The sequence below is a fragment of the Elephas maximus genome, chromosome X, assembly GCF_024166365.1.
Source record: "Elephas maximus indicus isolate mEleMax1 chromosome X, mEleMax1 primary haplotype, whole genome shotgun sequence".
NCBI classification, from domain to species: Eukaryota; Metazoa; Chordata; class Mammalia; order Proboscidea; family Elephantidae; genus Elephas; species Elephas maximus.
The window spans coordinates 168,782,605-168,805,330 of NC_064846.1; the positions used below are offsets into that span (position 1 = coordinate 168,782,605).

The 22,726-nt window shown below is 41.6% G+C and overlaps 1 protein-coding gene across 4 annotated transcripts in view; it reads left to right on the top strand.

Annotated features, from left to right (window-relative positions):
• ARHGAP6 (Rho GTPase activating protein 6) overlaps positions 1–22,726 on the top strand; it is a 502,134-nt gene that overhangs the window by 422,848 nt on the left and 56,560 nt on the right. For all 4 annotated transcript variants that reach the window (XM_049873118.1, XM_049873119.1, XM_049873121.1 and 1 more), the window contains exon 3: positions 16,783–16,854. In XM_049873118.1, coding sequence (XP_049729075.1) covers positions 16,783–16,854 — 72 coding nt within the window. The remainder of the gene's footprint in view (positions 1–16,782; positions 16,855–22,726) is intronic.

Below are 22,726 nucleotides of genomic sequence, written 5' to 3' on the forward strand. Positions count from 1 at the left end.
TGCTTTAAGTGAAAGTTTACAAATCAAGTCAGTCTCTCACACAAAAACTTATATACACCTTGCTACATACTCCCAATTACTCTCCCCCTAATGAGACAGCCCGCTCCCTCCCTCCGCTCTCTCTTCTCGTGTCCAATTTACCAGCTTCTAACCCCTCTACCTTCCCATCTCCCCTCCAGGCAGGAGATGCCAACATAGTCTCAAGTGTCTATTTGATCTAAGAAGCTCACTCCTCACCAGCATCGCTCTCCAACCCATTGTCCAGTCCAATCCATGTCTGAAGAGTTGCCTTGGGAATGGTTCCTGTCCTGGGCCAACAGAAGGTCTGGGGGCTGTGACCACCGGGGTCCTTCTAGTCTCAGTCAGACCATTAAGTCTGGTCTTTTTATGATAATTTGGGGTCTATATCACACTGCTCTTCTGCTCCCTCAGGGGTTCTCTGTTGTGTTCCCTGTCAGGGCAGTCATTGGTTGTAGCCGGGCACCATCTAGTTCTTCTGGTCTCAGGATGATGTAGTCTCTGGTTCATGTGGCCCTTTCTGTCTCTTGGGCTCGTAATTGCCTTGTGTCCTTGGTGTTCTTCATTCAACTTTGATCTAGGTGGGTTGAGACCAATTGATGCATCTTAGATGGCTGCTTTGATTTCATTTTCTAAAATATGCTAATCTTGAACCACTAAATTTTCATGAGCCACGGTTTTAATAGGACAGTCTTGGAAGGTAGATGGAATAGGGAACAGGCAAGAAGAAAACAATAAAAAATATCAGTGTGGAAAACTTTTAGTTGTTCTTTGCTGTGGCTCTTAGGGCCTTGTAAGATGGATGAGGCATTCAGTTTTTATGTGTTGTTGTTGTGTGCCATCGAGTCAATTCTGACTCATAGCGACCCTATAGGACAGAGTAGACCTGCCCCATAGGGTTTCCAAGGAGTGGCTGGTGGATGCAAACTGCTGACCTTTTGGTTAGCAGCGGAGCCCTTAACCGCTGCATCACCAGGGCTCCTCAGTTGCTCTAGGGAAATACACCTGAGGCATGTAGCGCCTTCTATCTCTAGAGTGCATCTCTGGGAGTGTCACTCAGGGGGCTTTCTGCACTGCTTGTTGCTATCTCTCATGATAAGAAGCTGGGATACATCCTGGGGGAGGTATGTGGGGCTTTATAGTCTAGCTGCAACAAAGGGTACAGCGATGTGTTGAAAGTAGTCCATATGCTCCAGGGGTTTCTAGGCACAGATGCATTCATTATGTTAGAAGGTAGAGCAGTGGATATGATCTGCCCAAGTTACCTTTGGTGACCCCTCTAGATAGAGGCTGCCTCATCCACCTAGTCAGATAAAAGCCAGAGGTGATAGAGAGGCTGCCCTGTGAGTTCTTTCGTAATTTTCTTCTTGGATACTGTCCAGAACCCGAGGGCCTTTACCATGTCAAGTTCTCAAGTACGCGCTGCCATCTAATTCCAGGCTGGGGCCAAGGAGGCAGCCACGCAGTAGTGTGCTATTCTTTAAGCCATAAACTCCGGGCCTCGGTATTCACAGTCGGCTCCCTTTATGTTCTCAGACGGTATAGTTTTCTGTCCAAAATCTTGTCTCCACTGGTCACATTTACACATATTTATGTAACTTAGTTGAAGCAGCAACTACTATTGCCCAAGGTTTTGGCATCTTGAACAAAACTTTTGTCACTGTAGTTTCTGAAGTATTCTGGCACAGTTCAAAGATTTCAAGACTACACTGTTCTCTCTGTTGGGATCATGGCCCAAAAGTAAACTTGATAATTACAAAGAATGTCTCATCCTTGAAATATGAATAGGAACTTCTTCCATTTTTGTTTTTCCCTTGAATTCCCCATGAGCAAAATAAAGGCAAGTAAGTATTAATTGAAATTAAATACTGAATGCTTTTTTAAATCAACTTGGGTGTTCTTGATAATATACAGATTTTTTTTATTAGTGAGTAAAGGAGCCCTGATGGCGCAGTGCTTAAGCGCTCAGCTGCTAACTGAAAGGTCGAAGGTTCAAACCCACCAGCCGGTTCGCAAGAGAAAGATGTGGCAATCTGCTTCCATAAACATTTACAGCCTTGGAAACCCTATGGGGGCAGTTCTACTGTGTCCTATAGGGTTGCTATGAGTCAGAAGCCACTCAACTGCGGCAAGGTTTTGGTTTTTTAGTGGGTGATTACTACATTTTTACAAGTGGAAAGCTCTGGAAGAGTCATTTAAGAAGTCTTCACTCAAGACAGGAATGGGCAAACTATAGCTCACAGGCCAAATCCGGCCCACTGCCTTTTTTTCTAAATGAGTTTTATTAAAACACAGCCATGCCCATTCGCTTCTGTATTGCCTATGGCTGCTTTGATGCTAAAATGATAGAACTGAGTAGTTTTGACAGAGACTGGATAGCCCACAAAGCCTTACCAACTGGACCTTTACAGAAAAAGTTTGGCAACCTCTGATTAGTATATTTTTGTGTAAATAACGCGTGCCTTCTATGTTTGTTTGCCAACCACTCCCTCCCCCCCATGAGGTATTTTCAGAAATTAAACACAGTTGCTGTAAAAAAAAATTAGCACAGCATGCTTAGGAAAATACCTTGAGCGGGGACGGAGTGGTTGGCAAACAAGCAGAAAGCACTCATTATATGAGTAAAAATATGGTAATATCAATTTGATATAGTAATTTATAGTTATTATCCATGCAGTTGATCAGCTCTCCTATCCATTTAAATTTCTTCACTGTCTTAATATTATTTTGTAATAGTTGAATGCTTTTCAATGATCAGATCTTTGTGACCCTCAGATATTTCAGTGTTTATATTACATGTGATCAAATATCTTTTCCAAGTAGGAAAAGTGCCCTTGGTGGCACTTAACAAGAAAGAAAAGTTAATATTATTATGAGTTGTTTAAATCACCGATGTCACCATTCAGTTTATAGGTATGTAAGTTAGACATTAAAATAAGTGACTTTAACAATAAGTCTTCAGTTTGGGTCATTAGATTTATTATTACCATCTGGTTTGATAACTGAGAAGTTACCAATACTTACCTTTAAAGACTTTATTTACTTATTTGCAGATCTAGAGTTCTTTGCAATTTCATCCCTCTATACTAAAAAAAAAAAAAAAAAAAAAAAATTTTTTTATACTATACTCCCTTAGGTTTATTATACTCCCTTATCTTAGATCCCACCCAACACACATAAATTCAGAACTTCTAGTATCGTCTTTTCTTAAGATTGCCTGGCATCATGTAACACAGCTGATGTAAACGTAAGTAAAAAACATCCCACAACAGAGTTTTGGATTATCTACTCGTAAGATACTTTGCCTGCAAATGATGGAAAATCAATCAAACATGGATGAAATAATAAAGAAATCTATTATTTTATTTTATAAAGAGGTAGGCTAATTCTAGGGCTCATTTATTCAGTGACTCCACTGTTCCTCTCTGCCATCCTTAGGGGGTCCCCTTGTCTTTGATTGGCTTCCCTCATCACAAAATGGCTGCAGCAGCCACTTGTATATAGCAGCCCCTGCTCATACGGCAGCATTAAGAGGCAGAGAAGAGCAATGACTCCTCTGCATATAACTTTTTAAGAACAGAGAAGGATTGTCACTGCTGCCTCCCAGTAGACTTCTCTTCCTTTCTCACTCCTTAGAATCCCAGTACTGGCAAGTGGAAAGAAATCACTGGGATTGGCTTGAACTAAGATTCCTTTCCTGAGGCTGGGATGAGGACCCATCCTAGGGTACGTGACAACGTGGAGGGTCAACACCCAACAAAGTTGGGACTCTGACTGTAAGAAAGAAGTTAGGGGGCGTTGGAGGGGATCAAAACTATTGGTGTACAGTACTTAGTGGCAGTGTCATCTTCTGCCATTGCAGGCAAGCAATAGGGAGGAAACTGTCCCTAGATTCATTTGCTCTAGTGCTTAGCAGTGTGCTATATGGAGACCTGCTGTCCAATAAATATCTGACAAACGAAATGAAATGGATTAACCATCCAACCCCTAGGTCATTTATTTATATATATAACCACCAGTAAATCAGCTGCCTTAGAGTAGATTCTGACTCTTGGTTACCCTACATGTGACAGAGTAAAACTATGCTCCATAGAGTTTTCAATGGCTGATTTTTTCAAAGTCGATCACCAGTCCTTTCTTTTGAAGCACCTCTGGGTGGGTTTGAACTGCCAACCTTTCCATTAGTAGTAGAATACTTAAACATTTGTGTCACCCAGGGAGTCTATGTGGTGTTTCTACATCGTATAGAATTGCTTCAAATGGCACAAAGAATAATCAAAACCAAAGAGTTTAAGATGAAAGGATGAGGGGCCAGTTAGTGCTTCATCTGATCGGGTCGTGTGTCCAGTCACTGTATCTGAGAGAGCCGTTTTAGTGTGAACAGCTGTCAGAAATGTTGAGGAGTCCCCAAGGCTCGAAGTCTATGGTTGAAGGATATTTTGATTTCCTTCCTAGTTGTCCATTATAAAACAATATCTGTCAAGAGAAAGTAGGTAGGATTAGCGCCTTACACGGGTCAACACTCATCACACTGTGTGTAGACATCATGGTCTGACTCTCCCTTTTCAAGTTGACCTACAAGCTTTGGCTTTAAAACACCTAATGACGAAACTTCCATGATTGGGGGTTTAGTTTTCTTGAATAACAGTCTAGGGTATTTCTTTGAGATAAGCGATTTTGGTCTTTTTCTTCTCCCACCTACTTTCTTTCCTTTACTGTCCAGGGAAGAAATATACCTTAAGGAAATGACTTGCCAAAACCCATTTTTCTGACTCTGATATTTGGAAACTTCTGTCTCTGCAAATACAACACTGAGACTAAGTTGAAAGTATTGTTTTCCATTCAAGGAATGTGCGATGAGAGATACAAATCCGGGAGCCTGGAAGCACAGAGCAGCTCCTGACTCAGGAAAAGACAGCAGCAGGCCTACCCTTGGGGGACATGTGCTTACAGCTTTTCTCCCTTTTTTCTCATAGCACTTGAATGTGGAAAAAATGACAGCAAGTAAAAGATCCTTCTAGGGCATAATTTGATCATGGCCAGTTGTTAGAGCAAGCAGTGATTACAAAGAACGCTTGGTTAAGGAAAAAACCATAGTTGAGCTTTTAAACCCCTGGCATCCCAACCATGAGATCAGCTTCCCTTCCTCACGTTTTGACAGAAGAAGGAGCCACAGTAACCAAATCAAATATCTTAATGATTTTCTGTAATAGAAAAACACGGGTTTTATGGCTCAAGAATCAACACGGTTTCCTTTTTCCTCTTGAGGATGATGGAGAAGTCATCCTAGAACTAACTACCTTCCCAAAGTCGTTTACACAAAATGGAAATGGTTTCTTAATGTTTAATTTAGCTGGAAGCATGGCGATTTCCAGGAGTTGAGTCTCTTTACAGCAGTGACGGACTCACAGAGTGTTCTTCTCTTTAACCACAGCTTTGACGATTTCACCACCCCTTTTAGGGCATTTCACGAGTACTTTTGGGAGCCTCAGCCCTAAAGAGAGGCATCTCTATTACTTAAGAATACCATAACACATTTCCCTGGGGAAATGTAGACAGTTTAGGAACAGATATTGGAAAACCTTTGCCCGCAAGGTACTAGCATAAAAACCAAACCTTTTGCCATTGAATTGATTCCAACTCATAGTGACCATATAGGACAGAGTAGAACTGCCCTATAGGGTTTCCAAGGAGTGGCTGGTAGATTTGAAACTGCTGATCTTTTGGTTAGCAGCTTAGCTCTTATCCACTGCACCACCAGGGCTCCTAGCAGGATAAAGAACCCTGTTTTAAATCATTGGGATTCGCAACAAGAAAAATTGAGCCAATCACCCTGCTCCTCCCTGCCTTCCAATCTTTCAATGATCTAAAATGAGCTCCAAAGTTGAGTCAATGGTAGGGCCAGTTTGGGCTTGAATGCATCATTTTCTCCTTTTCCCATGTAGGTTGTTTGCTCCTCGAATTCTTACTGCCACCCTCTTCAACTCTGGTCCCCCCCCTGAATTTGCAGTTTTCTCATCTTTTTGCACCAATAGAATTCTTGCTGGATAAAGGATTGGACTACAAGGAATAAAACGTAAGGGGGCTTAAGATAATGAGAAGAGAACATTTCCTAGACTAAGCAGTCACTATATGACTTAATAGGGGAGACCCCATGACCAAAATGCAAAGGCCCCTGAGAAGTGTAACCAATTCATCCTTTAAGATTGAACTCAAACATTAGCCTTTACAAGCAGAGCTGGGGGCAGCCTTCTGTCTTCTATCCTGCTGTTGCTAGGTGCCATCAAATCAGTTCTGACTCATAGCGACCCTGTGTACAACAAAACAAAACACTGCCTGGTCTGCCGCCATCCTCACAATTGTTGCTATGTTTGAGCCCATTTTTGCAGCCACTGTGTCAGTCCATCTCATTAAGGGTCTTCCTCTTTTTCACTGACCCTCTACTTTACCAAGCATGATGTCCTTCTCCAGGGACTGATCCCTCCTGATACCAGGTCCAAAGTAAGCGAGATGAAGTCTCACCATCCTCACATCTCCTAAGAGCATTCTGGCTGTGCTTCCTCCAAGGCAGATCTCTGTCCTACCATCTAGTAAATGCCTCCACTGAAGCAAGTCTTCATTTTGTTTTAATTAGGTTTCCACATATCTGACTCTAACACTCAATTATGAGTTCCTCAAAGGTTGGGATAGTGTCCATTCATCTGGGTCCCTAGTACCTAGAACAGGGTGTGTGTTTAATCAATGTTGGTGGAAGGATGGATGAGTCTACTTTCTAGGAGGAAGTTGACATTTAAACAGATAACTATTATATAGGAAATAATATTTCCAAGCCAAGGAGATCCATCATGTTTTATGACATCACATCCCTGGACAGAGCATACTTACTTTAGAATAGAGAAGAGCTCCCTGCTTCGGCTCCCCTTCAAAATCTCTGGGGTCCATTGTAGTTCAACTCTTAGTCCAGAGCATTGCACTGGTCCCATTGGTCCCGTGTCCTGGGCTTGCTGGACACTTTCCCTACTGAGTGACCACGGTGGCCATTTTCCTGGGTAGCACCTTCCTCCTCCCTTCTCTCAGGGCTCCTCTCCCTCCCATTTCTTGGCATGGACTTTGGATATGAAGAAAGCAAGTCAAAGTAGCAGGGACAGTTTTGAGTTAATTCCCCTGATGGTGGTAGCAGCACTCAGTGGCTCCAATGTCCTGTCAAATCTTTCCTGGGGTTTGATTTTGACTGGTGTTTTGATGGTCCAGCTCTCTTAGTCCCTATGTGCCTTCTAAGGTTCTCTAGTTTTCTATCACTTTTGCATGTTCCCCAATATCCTTCCAATAAATTACTTTTTCTACTGAAGTTATCTAGACTTGATCTTTATTGTTTCCATCCAAGAACCTTGATTAGTACAGGAATCTATTTTTCAAGCTCTCAGGCCTAGCTTGATAAAATATTTTTAATAAAATGTAAAGTATATTTTAAAATGTGAATTATATGAGATGATACAATCTATAGGAGTCCATGGGTAGAGCAAACAGTTAATGCACTTGGCTACTAACTGAAAGGTTGACAGTTCGAGTCCACCCAGAGTTGCCTCAGAAGAAAGGCTCGGCGATCTACTTCTGGAAAAATCAGCCATTGAAAACCCTGTGGAAGACAGCTCTACTCTCACACACATGGGGTCACCATGAGTCAAGGTCACCATGAGTTGGGGTTGACTCCATGGCAACTTGTTTATACAATCTATGGATGTTCTGTAAAATTATTTTTACAAAAATTGTATTTTATCCTTTACTACAACTAAAATTTATTCTTTCATTTTATTCACTTTCCTTATTGAGGGTTCTGAAGACATGGACCTCCCAAAAATAAGGCAAATCAGATATTTTATTTCCGGTATGGAACAGAAGGTCTATTAAAGAACTAAAAATATTATCAGTGGCTCCCAATGCTTGGGGTCATTTATCGTGCCTCTACTCCACATCTGATGCTTTTCCAGTGATAAATCTTAGTCTAGCAAGTCAACATTTAATCGTTACGATACGTCATCTCTGAGGCAGGCCCTAGTTCATTAGTTTCTTAGTGTCCAGACAAACACTCATGCTCCCATTCTTGAGAGTCAGGAATTCTGGGTGGAAAACTCTATTTCCATTATCTTTTCTAGCAATGAGAAGGTAATAGAAGATGCCAGGATGAAATATCTGTTATTCCAAAGGAATAGACTCTTCAGTTATTCCACACTTTGGAAAACATTTTTGAAGAAAAATAAATTTTAAAAAAGCGATCTAAATGCAAAAGTCATACGAAGAATGAGGTTACATTTATCACAACCTGACATACTGCATGTTTATTTATTTTCTGCCTATTTTTTTATTCCCTTAGAATAGATCGGGATTTGGTTTTGATTTGGATTGTGTTTTATCTCCAGCCCCTACAATAATGCTGGCATCAAGTAGACACTTAATATTACCTATGTTTTTATAGAAGCTATAATATGTAACAATGCTATAATTAAAGATATAATAAACTGATAATGACAAAAGTAGACCATTTATAAATAGTTGTTAAATAAGTGAATGAATGAGTGAACCAATGTCTAATTTTATGTTACACTTTCAGTTTTTGGTGGGAACGATCAGGGTCTTTAAAAATTATGGGCAACTGTCTGAACTTAACTCTGGATATTGATTAAGAACTCTGTACTTGGAGAGGATCTTGGTTAATGGAGTAACAGAAACATTTTCTGCTCACTCATTATCCATGTGCTTCCCCACATTTCCCAGAACTGAAATGGGGCCAAGGAACTTGCCTGGCCAATAGACTGTGGATGAAAGTGACAGGTGACCTTTCTGGATCAAAGCATTTAAGAGCTAGTACACAACCCATGGCGCAAGGGTTAAGCATTCCACCGCTAACCGAAAGGTCAGCAGTTCGAACCCACCAGCCATTCTGCGGGAAAAAGATGTCGCAATCTGCTCCTGTAAAGATTCCAGCCTTGGAAACCCTATGGGGCAGTTCTTCTCTGTTCAGTAGGGTCGCTATGAGTCACAACCGACTCAATGCCCTCTAGTTCCCTCTCCTCCCCTGCCGTGGCAACCATGGAGGCCACTTGTTCCCGATGGTACAACTACAAGAAGGTTGAGCATCTGTGGACCACTTTTTGAATGACTGTGTAGTGGGAAGCCCTACACACCTACCTTTGCAGACTCAAGTGTAACCTAGCGTACTCTTACACAGAACTACGTAGAATGCCCAGCTATACGATGCTGGGTAAACCAGTTGCCATCAAGTTGACTCCAAGTCATGGCGACCTCATGTGTGTCAGAGTAGAACTGTGCTCCATAGGATTTTCAATGGCTGATTTTTTGGAAGTAGATCAACAGGCCTTTCTTCTGTGGTGCCTCTGGGTGGACTCAAACTTCCAACCTTTTTGTTAGCAGCCGAGTGTATTAACCATTTGCACCACTATTACTGATTAAAGATAACTCATAAAATATGTAACTATTTTGAGGTTTTTGAATATCTCATAGAAGTAGTTTCATGGTCTAGCTGAAGTTTAATTTTTTTTTAATTTACTGAAAAATGATGGCAACACAAAGAACAGCTCAGATTTCATAAACTCTAAGATTTAGGAGGATTGTCAGACAATCTAATCACCCACCTATGAAAACATTACCAGGGCCATAAAAACAAATCTGGTCAAGCTTCTTAGCCGTCCTCGTCCTTCCCAGCAAACGTGGAACATTGAAATGGCAGACCTAGTGATCAACTTACATCGGCCTAGATGCATGTTTTCTTTCAGATCCTGGAGATAAGAACAGGAGATTATTTCAGTAGTTTCAGCTGGACCAGAAACTCTGGCTTGTGAATTACCTCCGTTCTAGACATGAAATTGAGCTCCCCAATCTGTGGATTTCAGAAGGACTTGACTGGATGGCAACAGGTTTGGTTTTTTTGGTTTGGTTTCTGTGAGCAGAATTTCCCAGTCCCAGCACATGTCATAAAAAGAAAAAAGATTATCTTCTTTGAAATCTTTCACTGGTAAAATTTGCTCTGGACGGCATTAATTTTTTGGATGTTTTTCTGAATAAATACAAATAAGCATTTATTAACGATGCCAAGTTTTCAGGCAAAATACATTGCTTCATCTTTTTCAGTTGAAAACACCAATTATTCAGAGACTTTCCTATTTGAGATTGATAGCTGAGCCTCGTATCACTTCTCCCTCTTCAATTCTCTTTTGTATCATTTGAAAGTAATCTCTGCTTGTAAACAGACACTCTCCTTTACTTCCTTTTAAATAGTCAAGATGCAACTCATGCAGAACACCAAATAAATGTCATTTTTTCCCCTCTGGACTTAGTAACCATATAAGGTAAAGTGTCCATTTTCTGAGCTAAAGGAAGTTAAAAATCAGAAAAGCAAAGAAATCTCTAGAACTTATCACTCATTTTCTCCAGAAACACTTATCGAGTGCTTACCGAGAGCCCTGTACTGCTAGGAGTTCACGGGGCACCTCTGGGCACAGTAGAAAATGGCGCCGCCTCCAGGGAGGCCAGTTACAATCAGATGTCTCTTTTCTCATGTGCTTTTGGCAGTTGTGTTTCTAGCTTTTGCTACAACACATTCAGTGTTTGAGAGAAAGGGCTTTTTTTTTTTTTTTAACTACTGAAAGGGAAAACTTCTCCTGCAATAATTTTAGATTTATAGAAAAATTGCCAAGGTGATACAGTGTTTCTTTATGTCCCTCACCTGTCATTGTTGTTGGGTGCCATCAAGTTGATGCAGCCTCATAGTGAGTGACCCCATGTGACAGAGTAGAACTGCCCCACAGGTTTTCTAGGCTGTAATCTTTACGGAGCCCTAGTGGTGCAATGTTTAAAGCCCTTGGCTACTAACCTAAAGGTTGTGTTTTGAACCCACCAGCTGCTCTGCGAGAGAAAGATGTAGCAGTCTGCTTTTGTAAAGATTACAGAATTGGAAACCCTATGGGACAGTTCTTCTATAGGGTTGCTTATGAGTCAGAATCAACTTGATGGTAGTGGGTTTTTTTAGTCTTTACGGAAGCAAATTAGAGTTTTCTCCTACAGAGCCACTGAACAGGTTCAAACTGCCAATCTTGCAGTTCGCATATGAGCGCTTCACTATTGCGCCACCAGAGCTCCTTGCCCCTCACCTAGTTTCCCCTAATGTTAACATCTTATATAATCATGGTACATTTGACACACCTAAGAAACCAATATTGGTACATTGCTGTCAGCTAAATTCCAGACCGTATTCAGATTTCACTAGTTTGCCCGATAATGTCCTTTCTCTGTTCCAGGATCCCATCCAGGATACCACATTGCATTTAGCTGTGAATCTTTTTTTTTTTTTTTTTTTTAACAATAAACGTTGATTACCGCACACAGTTTCTGGGAGCATCTTAGCTAGATGGCTCTCGCTTAGGGTCTCTCATGTGGTTGTATGTAGTCAGGCTGTCAGCTGAGGCTGCAGTCATTTGAAGGCTTGACTGAGGCTGGAGGATCCGTTTCCAAACTAACTCATGGGGCTGTTGGCTGGAGGCTTCAGCTCCTCACTACGTAGCCTTCTCCATAAGGTTGCTTATGACGTGTCTTCTCCCAGAATGAGTGCTAAAAGATAGAGAGAGAGAGATTAAGAGAGAAAGAGAAAGAGCAAGATGAAAGCCACAATGAACGGTGCTTTGCTGAGGTAGCTCATTCCATTGGTAAACAGTTCCATTTGCTGGGAAACCTGTTTTCCTATAATTTCTTCCTGAATCCTTATTCTAGCCCATGAAAGGCTAGCCAGTAAGTCTCTTCATCCACCATGTTTAGTACTCTAAACCCTTTGCCATCGAGTCTATTCCAACTCATAGCCACCCTATAGGACAGAGTAGAACTGCCCCAAAGGGTTTCCAAGGAGCGGCTGGTAGATTCCGACTGCCGACCTTTTGGTTAGCAGCTGAATGCTTAACTACTGTACCACCGGGGCTCCATTTAGTCCTCTAAATAATAGGAAAGAACTATGGTTGGTGTCTTTCACACAACCGTTCATCATCAGACACTGTTCCAGACATCATCTTGACCCTTTGAAAGGAGAAAAAACACTGCATACAAAGAATTGAAGGCTATTTGCTCAAGGGACTTGCTTTATCCCCCACTTCTAGTCCCTCAGTGGTGCAAATGGTTAGTGCACTTGGCTGCTAACTGAAGGGTCGATGGTTTGAGTCTACCCAGAAGCACCTCAGAAGAAAGGCCTGGCAGTTTACTTCCCAAAAAATCAGCCATTGAAAACCCTATGAAGCACAGTTCTACTCTGACACACATGGGGTCGCCATGAGTCAGAATTGACTCGAGGGTAACTGTTTTTCTTTGGTAGCCTTAGGAAGTTGGTAGAAAGATAACTATAGGCAGACTCACGTCTCCTTACAAATTGAAGGAAATGGTACTGTGTCGAAAGTTCAACCTGACATATAAGGCTCAACAATTTGTAACCGTTTTATATTGTTCTAGTTAAAGTAGAAACTGAGGTTGGTAAAGGTTGAGCATTGTGACAAGTGGGGAAATATGAATGTCTTTGTCATTTGGGCTTCACAGGGTTTGAACTCATGGCTGCTCTCTAGGTGGACTAATGCATATAACGGTGATTTTTCCCCTTAGGGAACATTTGACAAAGACTGGAGACATTTTGGAGGAATAGGGAGAAGTGCTCCTGGCATCTAGTGGGCGAAGGCCCCGGAAGACACTATACATCCTAAACACCCTGCAGTGCACAGGGCAGCCCCCAGATCAAAGAATCATCCAGCCCCAGATGACAATAGTGCCCTGGTTGAGAAACCTTGGCATAGATTATATGTCATTTCTAAAGGGCCATTTCCCACTCTGCCACCCAAACGTCTCTTTATATCACTTTCCCCTCGCTTTTTAACTGAGTTGCCCTCATTGCCTATGAATTTCTTTGGTTTGCTTTCTCTGAGAGTCTGTTTTTCTGGTTCAAGTAAATAGTGAGGCTGTGGTTGGGAAAGACAAGGGATATGTGCCAAAAAGCATTCCTCCAAACTTTCTCAGCAGGTTTTTTTTTTTTTTAAAGATTTGAAATAATCAGGAATCTTCCTTTTAGGCTAGGATGCTGTTGCAAACTCCAAGACCTGCCAGATAACATGAATGGGTGCAGCAGCCCAGGTTTAGGGCTCTCTGGGGACCTGTGGTGAATGTGAGGAGCATGGGACCCAGTGAAATTGCCAAGATTTTGCATTGGGGCTCAGATTTTATGAATCACTTGGAGAGCTAAGGAAACCCCGATGGCATAGTGGTTAAGAGCTATGGATGCTAACCAAAAGGCCAGCAGTTCGAATCCACCAGACCCTCCTTGATTCAGCAGATCTGGGGTGGAGCCCCAGAATTTACCCTTCTAACAAGTTCCCAGGAGCCCTGGTGGCTCAGTGGTTAAAAGCTCAGCTGCTAACCAAAAGGTTGGCAGTTCAAAGCCACCAGCCACTCCTTGGAAACCCTATGGGGCAGTTCTACTCTGTCCTATAGGGCCACTATGAGTCAGAATCAACTGGACGGCAATGGGATTTTAACAAGGTCCCAGGTGATGCTGATGCTACTGGTCTGGGACCCTCACTTTGAGAACTGCTGCCTTAAAAAGACTCTTGGATATACATATATAGAGGCGTGAACAAAATTCTCCATCAACGTTGTACTTAATAGCCCCAAGCTAGAAACCAGTGAAAATTTTATCCACAGCTCAATGGGTAAATTAGCTGTGGTATAGCCATACAGGAGTCCTGGAGTGAAAATGGTTAAGTTACTCAGCTGCTAGCCAAAAGGCCGGTGGTTCCAGTCCACCAGAGGCAACTCAGAAGACAGACCTGGCAATCTACTTCTGAAAAATCAACCATTGAAAAGACTGTGGAGCACAGTTCTGCTCTGACACACATGGGGTTACCATGAGTCAGAATCAACTCGATGGCAACTGGTTGGCTGGTTGGATGGCCATCGGAGAAAACAGTGTATAACAATCAAAATGAATAAGCTCCGGTACCTGTCTGTCCAGGATGAATCTCACAAAGTGTTGGTAAACAAAATCCATAAGGCAAAGGATGAAGCCTGCAGGGTGATTCCACCTATATAAATTCAAACACAGGAAAAATGAAGCTATAAACACAGTTATAGATAGTAAAACCAGAAAGAAAAGGATTTGGGACAGCAATTTGCTGGGATGGGGCAGGGGTGGAGAATGGAATGGGAGAGACACAAGGGCTCCTCAGGTACCAGCAGTCGTTGATATCTTAACTTGGCTATGTGAGAGATTCCCTTCTATTATTTAAATGGGACATTTATATTAATAGATATTTGCATATATTTATAGATATTTGCATATATATTTCATAATTTTACAAAGTTTTAAAAATCATTCTACCTTAAAAGAAAATGCTTCAATTTTGTACGTCTTCTGGTCTTTTGACAACTTGTTTGAATTTTAGGATCTGCCCACTGGTTATGAAAATAAATCTCTCAAACTTTAATATATGGTTTAGTTATTCTGCTGCATCAACTATTAAAACAAAGGAATTACAGAGTTTTTTTTTTTAAAGAAAGACCATTTTGTTACTGTCAAATACATATGGTGATATGAACTCATGATGAACAGAGTTACAAAGTAAAAGTCTTGTCAGTCCTATTTAGAAGTCAGATTAGCATCTTGGGTAGTTAGTACATGTATTGTCTATGAGTACAGAAGTTCTCATGGTAAAACCAGTTGCCGTCTGCTTGACTCCAGCTCATGGCAGCCCCATGTGTGTCAGAGTAGAACTGTGCTTCATAGGGCTTTCAATGGCTGGTTTTTTGGGAAGTAGGTCACCAGGCCTTTCTTCAGGGGCACCTCTGGGAAGACTCAAACCACCAACCTTAAGATTAGTAGCCGAGCACATTAATCGTTTGCAGCACCCAGGCCCTCCAATCGCCATGGTAAAAAAAAAAGTAAATAGATCATCTTTAAACATGAAAGATATGAACAAACACCTGACTAAGGGATCACTCGCCCTTTGCTGCATTGTATAACTGTTCTCTCTACAAATCTCATGACTTCATTGGTGAAGGCTCTAAGGAACTATTTCCATTTCATGGGAGAAGAATCATTTTTGAAGTCTTTCTTTACTTTTTGAAAGGGAAGAAGAATTGAATGTGCCAGCTGATTATATTGTGATGTTCTTTTACCTCCAAAAATTCAGAAAAGAGTTGGCTACATCTGTGGCCCTGCAAGGATCCCGGGAATGTTCATGTCTGTTGGAGAATGCTTACTTCGTATTAGAGTCTTGCTTTTAGATTCTATTGGGCCGAATTGCTTTCTTAAATACACTTTCTAGTACGTCCTTTAAAAACACAGGTCTTAATCCCCCTTTAAACATCAGTGAAGTTTGCTGGCGGCATGGACTGCCATTTTCCCTATTTGATCACAGTGTGGCTTCCGGATTTGCACACCCCACATGTTAAGTTGACAGCTGCATAATCCCAGGATGCATTCCTGCAATATTTTATGATGACATCCCAGGAATTCGTTTGCAGCTGCCCGCTGATATGAGTGGTATCTTTATTATTTGATGAGTCAACCAGACATATTAAGTACATTTGTTGAAAGTACCAGATGCTAATGCCATACTTATTATAGTGCAAAGTTGCAAACCATCCAAATGTCCATCTATAGGGGAATGGTTCATTCAATTATGATGCAGCCATACTATCCACCACCCGTCTGTCAGTTTGTACTCTGGTGGCTTGCATGTTTCTGTGATGCTGGAAGCTATACACCAGTGTTTCAAATACCAGCTGGTCATCCATTGTGAATGGGTTTTAATGGAGCTTCCAGAGCAAGACGGACTAGGAAGAAAGGCCTGGTGATCTATTTCTGAAAATCAGCCAGTGAAAATCCTATGGATCTTAACAGAATATTGTCCGATATAGTGCTGGAAAATGACCCCCCCCCCGGGTTGGAAGGCACTCATAATACACAGTGGCCACAACAATGGACTCGAGCACAGCAACTATCACGAAGATGGTGCGGAAGTGAGCAATGTTGCTTTCTGTTGTACGTGGGGTTGCTAAGAGTTGGAGCCAACATGACAGCAGCTAACAACAAATACTACGGAATACTAAGCAACCCCCCCCCAAAAAAGTAGATTTAATCCTCTGGTATGTGTTAAGCTCCCCATTAAGTACTTTATAAACATCTTCTCAATTAATTCTCACAACAACCTGTCAAGTTACTCCCATTTTATAGAAGAGTACACTGAGACTTGTCCAAAGACAAACAGTAAATGGTGTAGTGACAGTTAGAACTCAGCTCTGTGGACCCCAAATCCATTGCCTTCTCCAGCTACACTCTACTGGCTCGTGAGGTGACAGCTGTATTGTTGACTCTCCTCTCCTGAAGATTTGATTCAAAATGGACATTGATTTGCATAGAAATAGCACCTCGGAAGAGACTAATGTAATAGTAAAGGTAAACATATCCAAATGTCAAGAAGAAATTCTTTCCAAAGGAGGCACGTTTTCTGCTCTTTCTATAGACTGAAACAGAAATTAAGAGCATGGTTCAAGACTCTGGTTATGTGTGCTATCCAGTTCCAAGTTTTCAAGTATTCTCTGTTAGAAATGTCAAAAATTACAAGCAAAGTAAGAAATCATACTTTTGCTCAAATGTAGTCAATGACAATGTAAAATATTTGTATGCTTGTTCTTAAAACGTCTCATTCTTTTTAATATTTACAGATGGACAGAAGAGAAAGAAGTCTTTGAGAAAGAAACTGGATTCCCTAGGAAAGGAGAAAAACAAAGACAGAGGTAAAAGACCAAATGAACTAACGTGAACGCATCTTCCATGGAGCATAATGGTTGAATTTGGTGGAGTTTTCGAATTGCATAGATTTACGAGGTTCAACTCTATTATGTAAACTGGGTCGCTCCAATGGAATGTCATTTAGGGCTGCTTTGGTTTGCACTTCTGTATTTCAGTGGCCCTGTACTGAATTGATGAGTTCAACTGGTTTGCACAGGGTGTAACTTCAGCCAAGTTTATGGTTCCAATTATGATTCTGGCCAATCAGCTATGCATAAAGAGAACCTGGGTTGAATAGCCGTGGACGGCATCTCTAACACTAACCAGCTGTCTGGCAAATCCTGACCATTAGGCAGGGCTGGATAAATGTGAAAGAGTTTGAATTTACCTACCATGACTACTGGAAAGAAACAAGCTTATACTCATGGATTACTGAGGATGGGCCATTCTCAGTATTTCCTGTTAGATCACAGAAGGCTCATGTTTTGCCCTGTGCTTATCCACCTATATGTTTTGTGAATCATTGACCCTCTTTCTCCTCTCACGCGTGCCCTTCTAGGTCTATTTAGGGAAATGACTCTTTAGCCTTTCCGAGGCATTTGAGGTCATTTTCAACAAGCATTCATTGAGTCTGCTCAGTGGACACCTGGGCACCATTAGCACAGTCCAGTTTTTTGTGATCTGTTTCTCTGGTCTTAGATGATTGCAGAGTGCTATGGTCATATGAATATATTTCCATTTCGTGTGATATAGTGAATGAATAAGTGCTAAGCAAGGACAACCAGATATCTATCTCACCTTGCAGCACCTTGCTAAGGTGATTCAATTTTTGCTGGAAAAGAAATGGAGGGCAATGAAACTGAGGATATTAAAGTCGATGTAAGTAATCCAAGACCAGCTCCATACCATCAATCCCAGACTCTACACCCGTGATTGGAACTCTGCCAAAATTGTCGTAACATTTGGTTCTTTGGAGCAAAAAGGAGATAAAGAGTTTGAAAGAAAGAGAAGAATTTTTATTTCCCTTAGGGGAGGGTTTCTCAGTCTTGGCACTATTCACATTTTAACTGGATAGTTCTTTGTGGTGGGGACTCTCTTATGTGTCGTAGGATGTTTAGCAGCATCCCTGGGCTCTCCCCACTAGATGTCAGGAAAATTGATCCAAATCTGAATACCTCCAGACATTTCAAATCTCCCCTGGTGGGTGGACAATCACCCCTGCCTTCAAGGGAATTTGGACACCAATAACAGAAGCAGTCCACAGATTCTGATTGCTGCAGTATTGCATAGAAAACAAAAGGAATATCTATGGATTGTCATCCTTAAGTATTGCATTCTTTTCAAGATTTATCTATAGAAGACCAAATGGTCAACTATTTTAAAGCATCATTGAGAAGGTTGGAGGGTAGGAAGTTTAAGTTAATGGGAGTGAAACAACTAGAACAGAAATACTGAGAATGTTAACACAATGAGAAGAATGTAACCAGTGTCACTGATCATTATGTCTAGAAGCTGTGGAATGGGAGCAGGTTTTGCTGCATATATTTTCACCAAAAATAAAATAAAATATTAATTAAAAAAAAAGAATATCTGTGGAGAAGTCACCTGAATGGCTTGAGGCTGTAGACACAGAAGTAGTGTCTTTTCCTTTTGGCTTTCACTGGTTCAGTACCAGCAAGAAGAGGCTAGAAGCTTTCTTCTAGATGCAGGTAGAAAACCTGACACTTAAAGATAGAGACATCTTCCTAAGATTGGTGCCTTCAGAGGTGAAAAACAAAAGAAAAAAAAAAAAAAGACAGGGTCAAATCATTCTTCCCTGGACTGAGTCTCCACTCTACCACTATTCTCCCTGCCCTACCATCTCACTGAAAAGTATTCAATTTCAGCAAATTGTAGCATGACAAAGAACATTTTCAGCCTAGCTGTATCCAGCATACAATTGGGACTTTTCTATACACCATGAGTTGATTCCTAAGTGGAGAAGTTGATGCAAATGTCACCTTCTCATTAGGTTGGCCACCCTAGAAGTCAATAGCTGACCTCAGATCTGAAAAAAGGAGGTGAACATACCAGTGGTTGTCAACTCTGACTGCCCAATAGAATCACTTGTGGGATCTTTCAAAAATGTCAGTTCCCAGATTCTCACCCCAGAGAGGCCATTGGTCTGTAGTGAGGACAGACATGGGTATTTTTGTGAGCTTCAGGTGTACAATGTCTAGGACAGAGAAGCCTGGTCCATATTAACCAGGATAATCACCAGGACATTCTCACAGCCGAATTTGCTGCCAGATCAAATCAAGGCAAATGCGTTAACTCTTCTGCAGCTATCTATCATCATTGATAAATTCAAATTTATATCACTGGTTGATGTGCTCTTGCACTTATACTGTAATGACCTATTAGTAGCCAGCATAGCTCTTTTAAGCTAGAGTTTTTGATCATTCTATTCCTGCCCTGTTGTTGTTAGGTGCCGTTGAGTTGGTCCTGACTAATAGCAACCCTATCTACAACAGAACAAAGCACTGCCCAGTCCTGCGCCATCCTCACAATCGTTGTTATGCTTGAGCCCATTGTTGCAGCCGATGTGTCAGTCCATCTCATTGAGGGTCTTCCTTTCTTTTGCTGACCCTCTACTTTACCAAGTACGATGTCCTTATCCAGGGACTGGTCCCTGATAACATGTCCAAAGTATATGAGGCAAAGTCTCACCATCCTTGCTTCTAAGGAGCATTCTGGCTCTACTCTTCCAAGACAGATTTGTCGTTCTTCTGGCAGACTATGGTAAATTCAGTATTCTTCACCAACATCAGATTTCAGAGATACCAATTCTTCTTCGGTCTTCCTTATTCTTGCACTAAAAAAAAAAAAAAACCAAACCCTTTGGCGTTGAGTCAATTCCGACTCATAGTGACCCTATAGGACAGGGTAGAACTGCCTCATAGGGTCTCCAAGGAGCGAGTGCCTGGTGGATTTGAAATGCCAACCTTTTGGTTAGCAGCCATAGCACTTAACCACTACGCCACCAGGGATTTTACCTCACTAGATTAGAGTGGTTCTCCATGTTTACAGAGTGTATTAAGTGGATCACTCTGGTTGTTTTTAGTCACGTATAGTGAAACCTGTGAGAGCCGGAACTTGACGGAACTGCCTTGTTTCTCTGGGTCTTGCAAGTTTCTACCTTTGACAGGGTGCAGTCTTACAACTTTTTTATCTCTCCTTTTAGTGGGAAATATTTGCATTTTCCTTCTCTGACAGGTTTCCGCCTTACACAGTTTCTGGCTTTCGAAAGTTTTACTGTATTACCTTTTCAAGCTGGCATATTCTAGGATGGCGATATTGACATTGGGATTTAAATACTTGTAGTGTAGACTTTAGGTGACCCTTCAGAAAGTGCCCATCAGGCTGGGCTAAGCAGAATGAGCATTTTTGCGGGAGGTGAGGTTTGGGTTTCTGCCGCAGAGGGAGATATATGCGTGCTTGCATGGACTACAGGAGGCAATGACAGGACTCAGGAGGCAAGGTCGTGACTGAGTGTTGAAGGGCCAGGGGAAGTAGTCGGCCAGTGTGCACTGGGCCACGATACACTTTTCAGATCCAGTCATATTTACATGGGCTCATACGAATGCTCAGTGAACACTCGAAAGTGTGCTGTAAGACTACCTGGCTGGCAAAACGAAGGCAGGTTCTGGGTGATTCTAAAGCGAAGATGCATCACTCATCCAACTCAGTGACAAAATGGCCAGCTTCAAGGCAAAAGAGGGTTTATCTTTTTTTTTTTTTTAAGTAGCTTTGCTGTTTAAACACAGGGTATCCTAGGGTTAAGCAGAACTTAATTACATGGCATCTTTCCTGAACATAAAGTCCAATCCATGTCAACACTGGGAGCCATGACTTGGATTCCAGAGAACCAGGGTGTGAGTGGGGTGGAGTGCAGTTCTGGCCCTGTTGTAATCAGTTCACGCTATTTCTTTTCAGTTGAATATTGGCATTTGGGTTCATAATAGCTGCCCATGTGAAAAATGGTAATCATTTGAATCTAATAGTAAAAGAAGAAAAACAGGAAGCTCTCAAAGACCTCTTGCTGGGTCATCTAAAAATAAATAGGAATAGGTTTTTAGAATCGAATTGTTCTCCCGGTAAAGAGTGTGATTCATAAATGTTGGCTATGCCACTATACTAATTGATTCAATCAGAATGAATCATGCCCTGGATTTTACTTAATTGCCTTGATAGAATATACAGCAGTTCATGTGACACTCCTGGGCCCCTCCTGCCACTTAAGCAGGGCCCATATTACTTTCAATTTCCACTTAGAAACTAATTCGAGACTACTACTGATTCAGAAAACCTATTTCCACACAGAATGGTCCCAAGTTCTTAATTTCTCTTAATTAAATTACTTGGCAACCAAAAATGTTTATTTTCAAAACTTTCAGAACTTCCAAAAATTTCTTTCTTGCTTTGAAAAAAAAAAACTTTTTTTTGAAGGTTTATAAATAGCAACTTTTTTCCAGTTAGCACAGTTCCTAATCAGAGCAATGAGGGATAGGTTTCACGGTGGCATTAATTTGGGAGCTGGGTCCTGCCCGGGATATTTTCAGATTATTCCATATACTTACAGTTTAGATTAGCACAAAAACTCTATGTGCAGTTCAGGCCTGGCACCTCCCTTTATGCTGAAATTATATTATGTAGTATTTTATTGTTCTTCACTAACTGTGTTAACTCTACAAGGCCTGCGAGGTAATGCTATGTAGGAATGCACTGATACAACTTTGAGTTTTGCGTTCTATTAAATAACTGTAGAAAAATCTAGCATCAGTTACTATTTAGACATTTTTAAAGAAAATGTATTGAATGCTATCATTGACTGGTTTCTTAGTTACCTATGGCTGCCATAACAGCAAGAACACAAGTGGGTGGTTTTAAAGAACAGGAATTTACTCTCTCAGTTCTGGAGGCCAGAAGTCCAAATCAGGGTCTTGGCCAAGTTGATTCCTTTTATGGGCCTCTCCCTTTGTTTCTGGTGACTGCTGTCGATCTTTGGCATTCTTTGATGTTCCTTGGCCTTCCTTGGCATCTGTCTTCCCCTTGTGTGTCTCTGTATCTATTCAGCTCTTTTTATAACTCGGACATGATTAGGTTTCGAACCCACCCTACTCTGGTGTGGTCTCATTAGCATAACAAAGAAACCCCTATTTTCAAACAGGGTCATATTTATAGGGGTTAGGATTTCAAAACAGATTTTGAGGGGACACAGTCCAATCCATAACAAGCAATATTACTAAAGACAGATCCAGGGGGAGAGTAGTTCCAGGGAGGGGTAGGAAGGGGTAGCTCACACAGGACCGAGTGGGCCATGGTGCAACTTTTGGTCTGCATGCTAATAGCAGTAAAATGCTATCAAAGGGTATTACAGACGGGGGTGACTTAATGGTGTCTTTAAGCCAATTGCTGTGCTGTGGTGTAAAATATGAACTTGAGGTGGGAATGAGACAAGAATGGAGGGAGGAAGGCCAGTTAGAAGGCTGTCTGGAAGTCCAGGAGAAACATAATGGTGCCTTGAACTAGGTTTGGCATGATGCTGTAAGTGGAGAGGAGTGGATGGAGATAGGAGGTAATGACAAGGATTTGATGCTGAAGTGGAGATGGGATATAGAAGGAGCAAAGCCTCAAGGAATGACCCTTAGAAGAACAGAGGCCACTGGGAATGGGAGTTGGAGTTGGTGCTGTGAAGATGTGTGAGATGTCTTTGTCACTAAAGAGAGTGGTTGGTGCTCAGAGAAGAGGCCTGGGCTGGAGGTCAAAACACAGTGTCAGATTCCCATGGATGGAAGTTAGAGTGCTGGGCATGGATGACCCTGCTTTTGGAGAGAG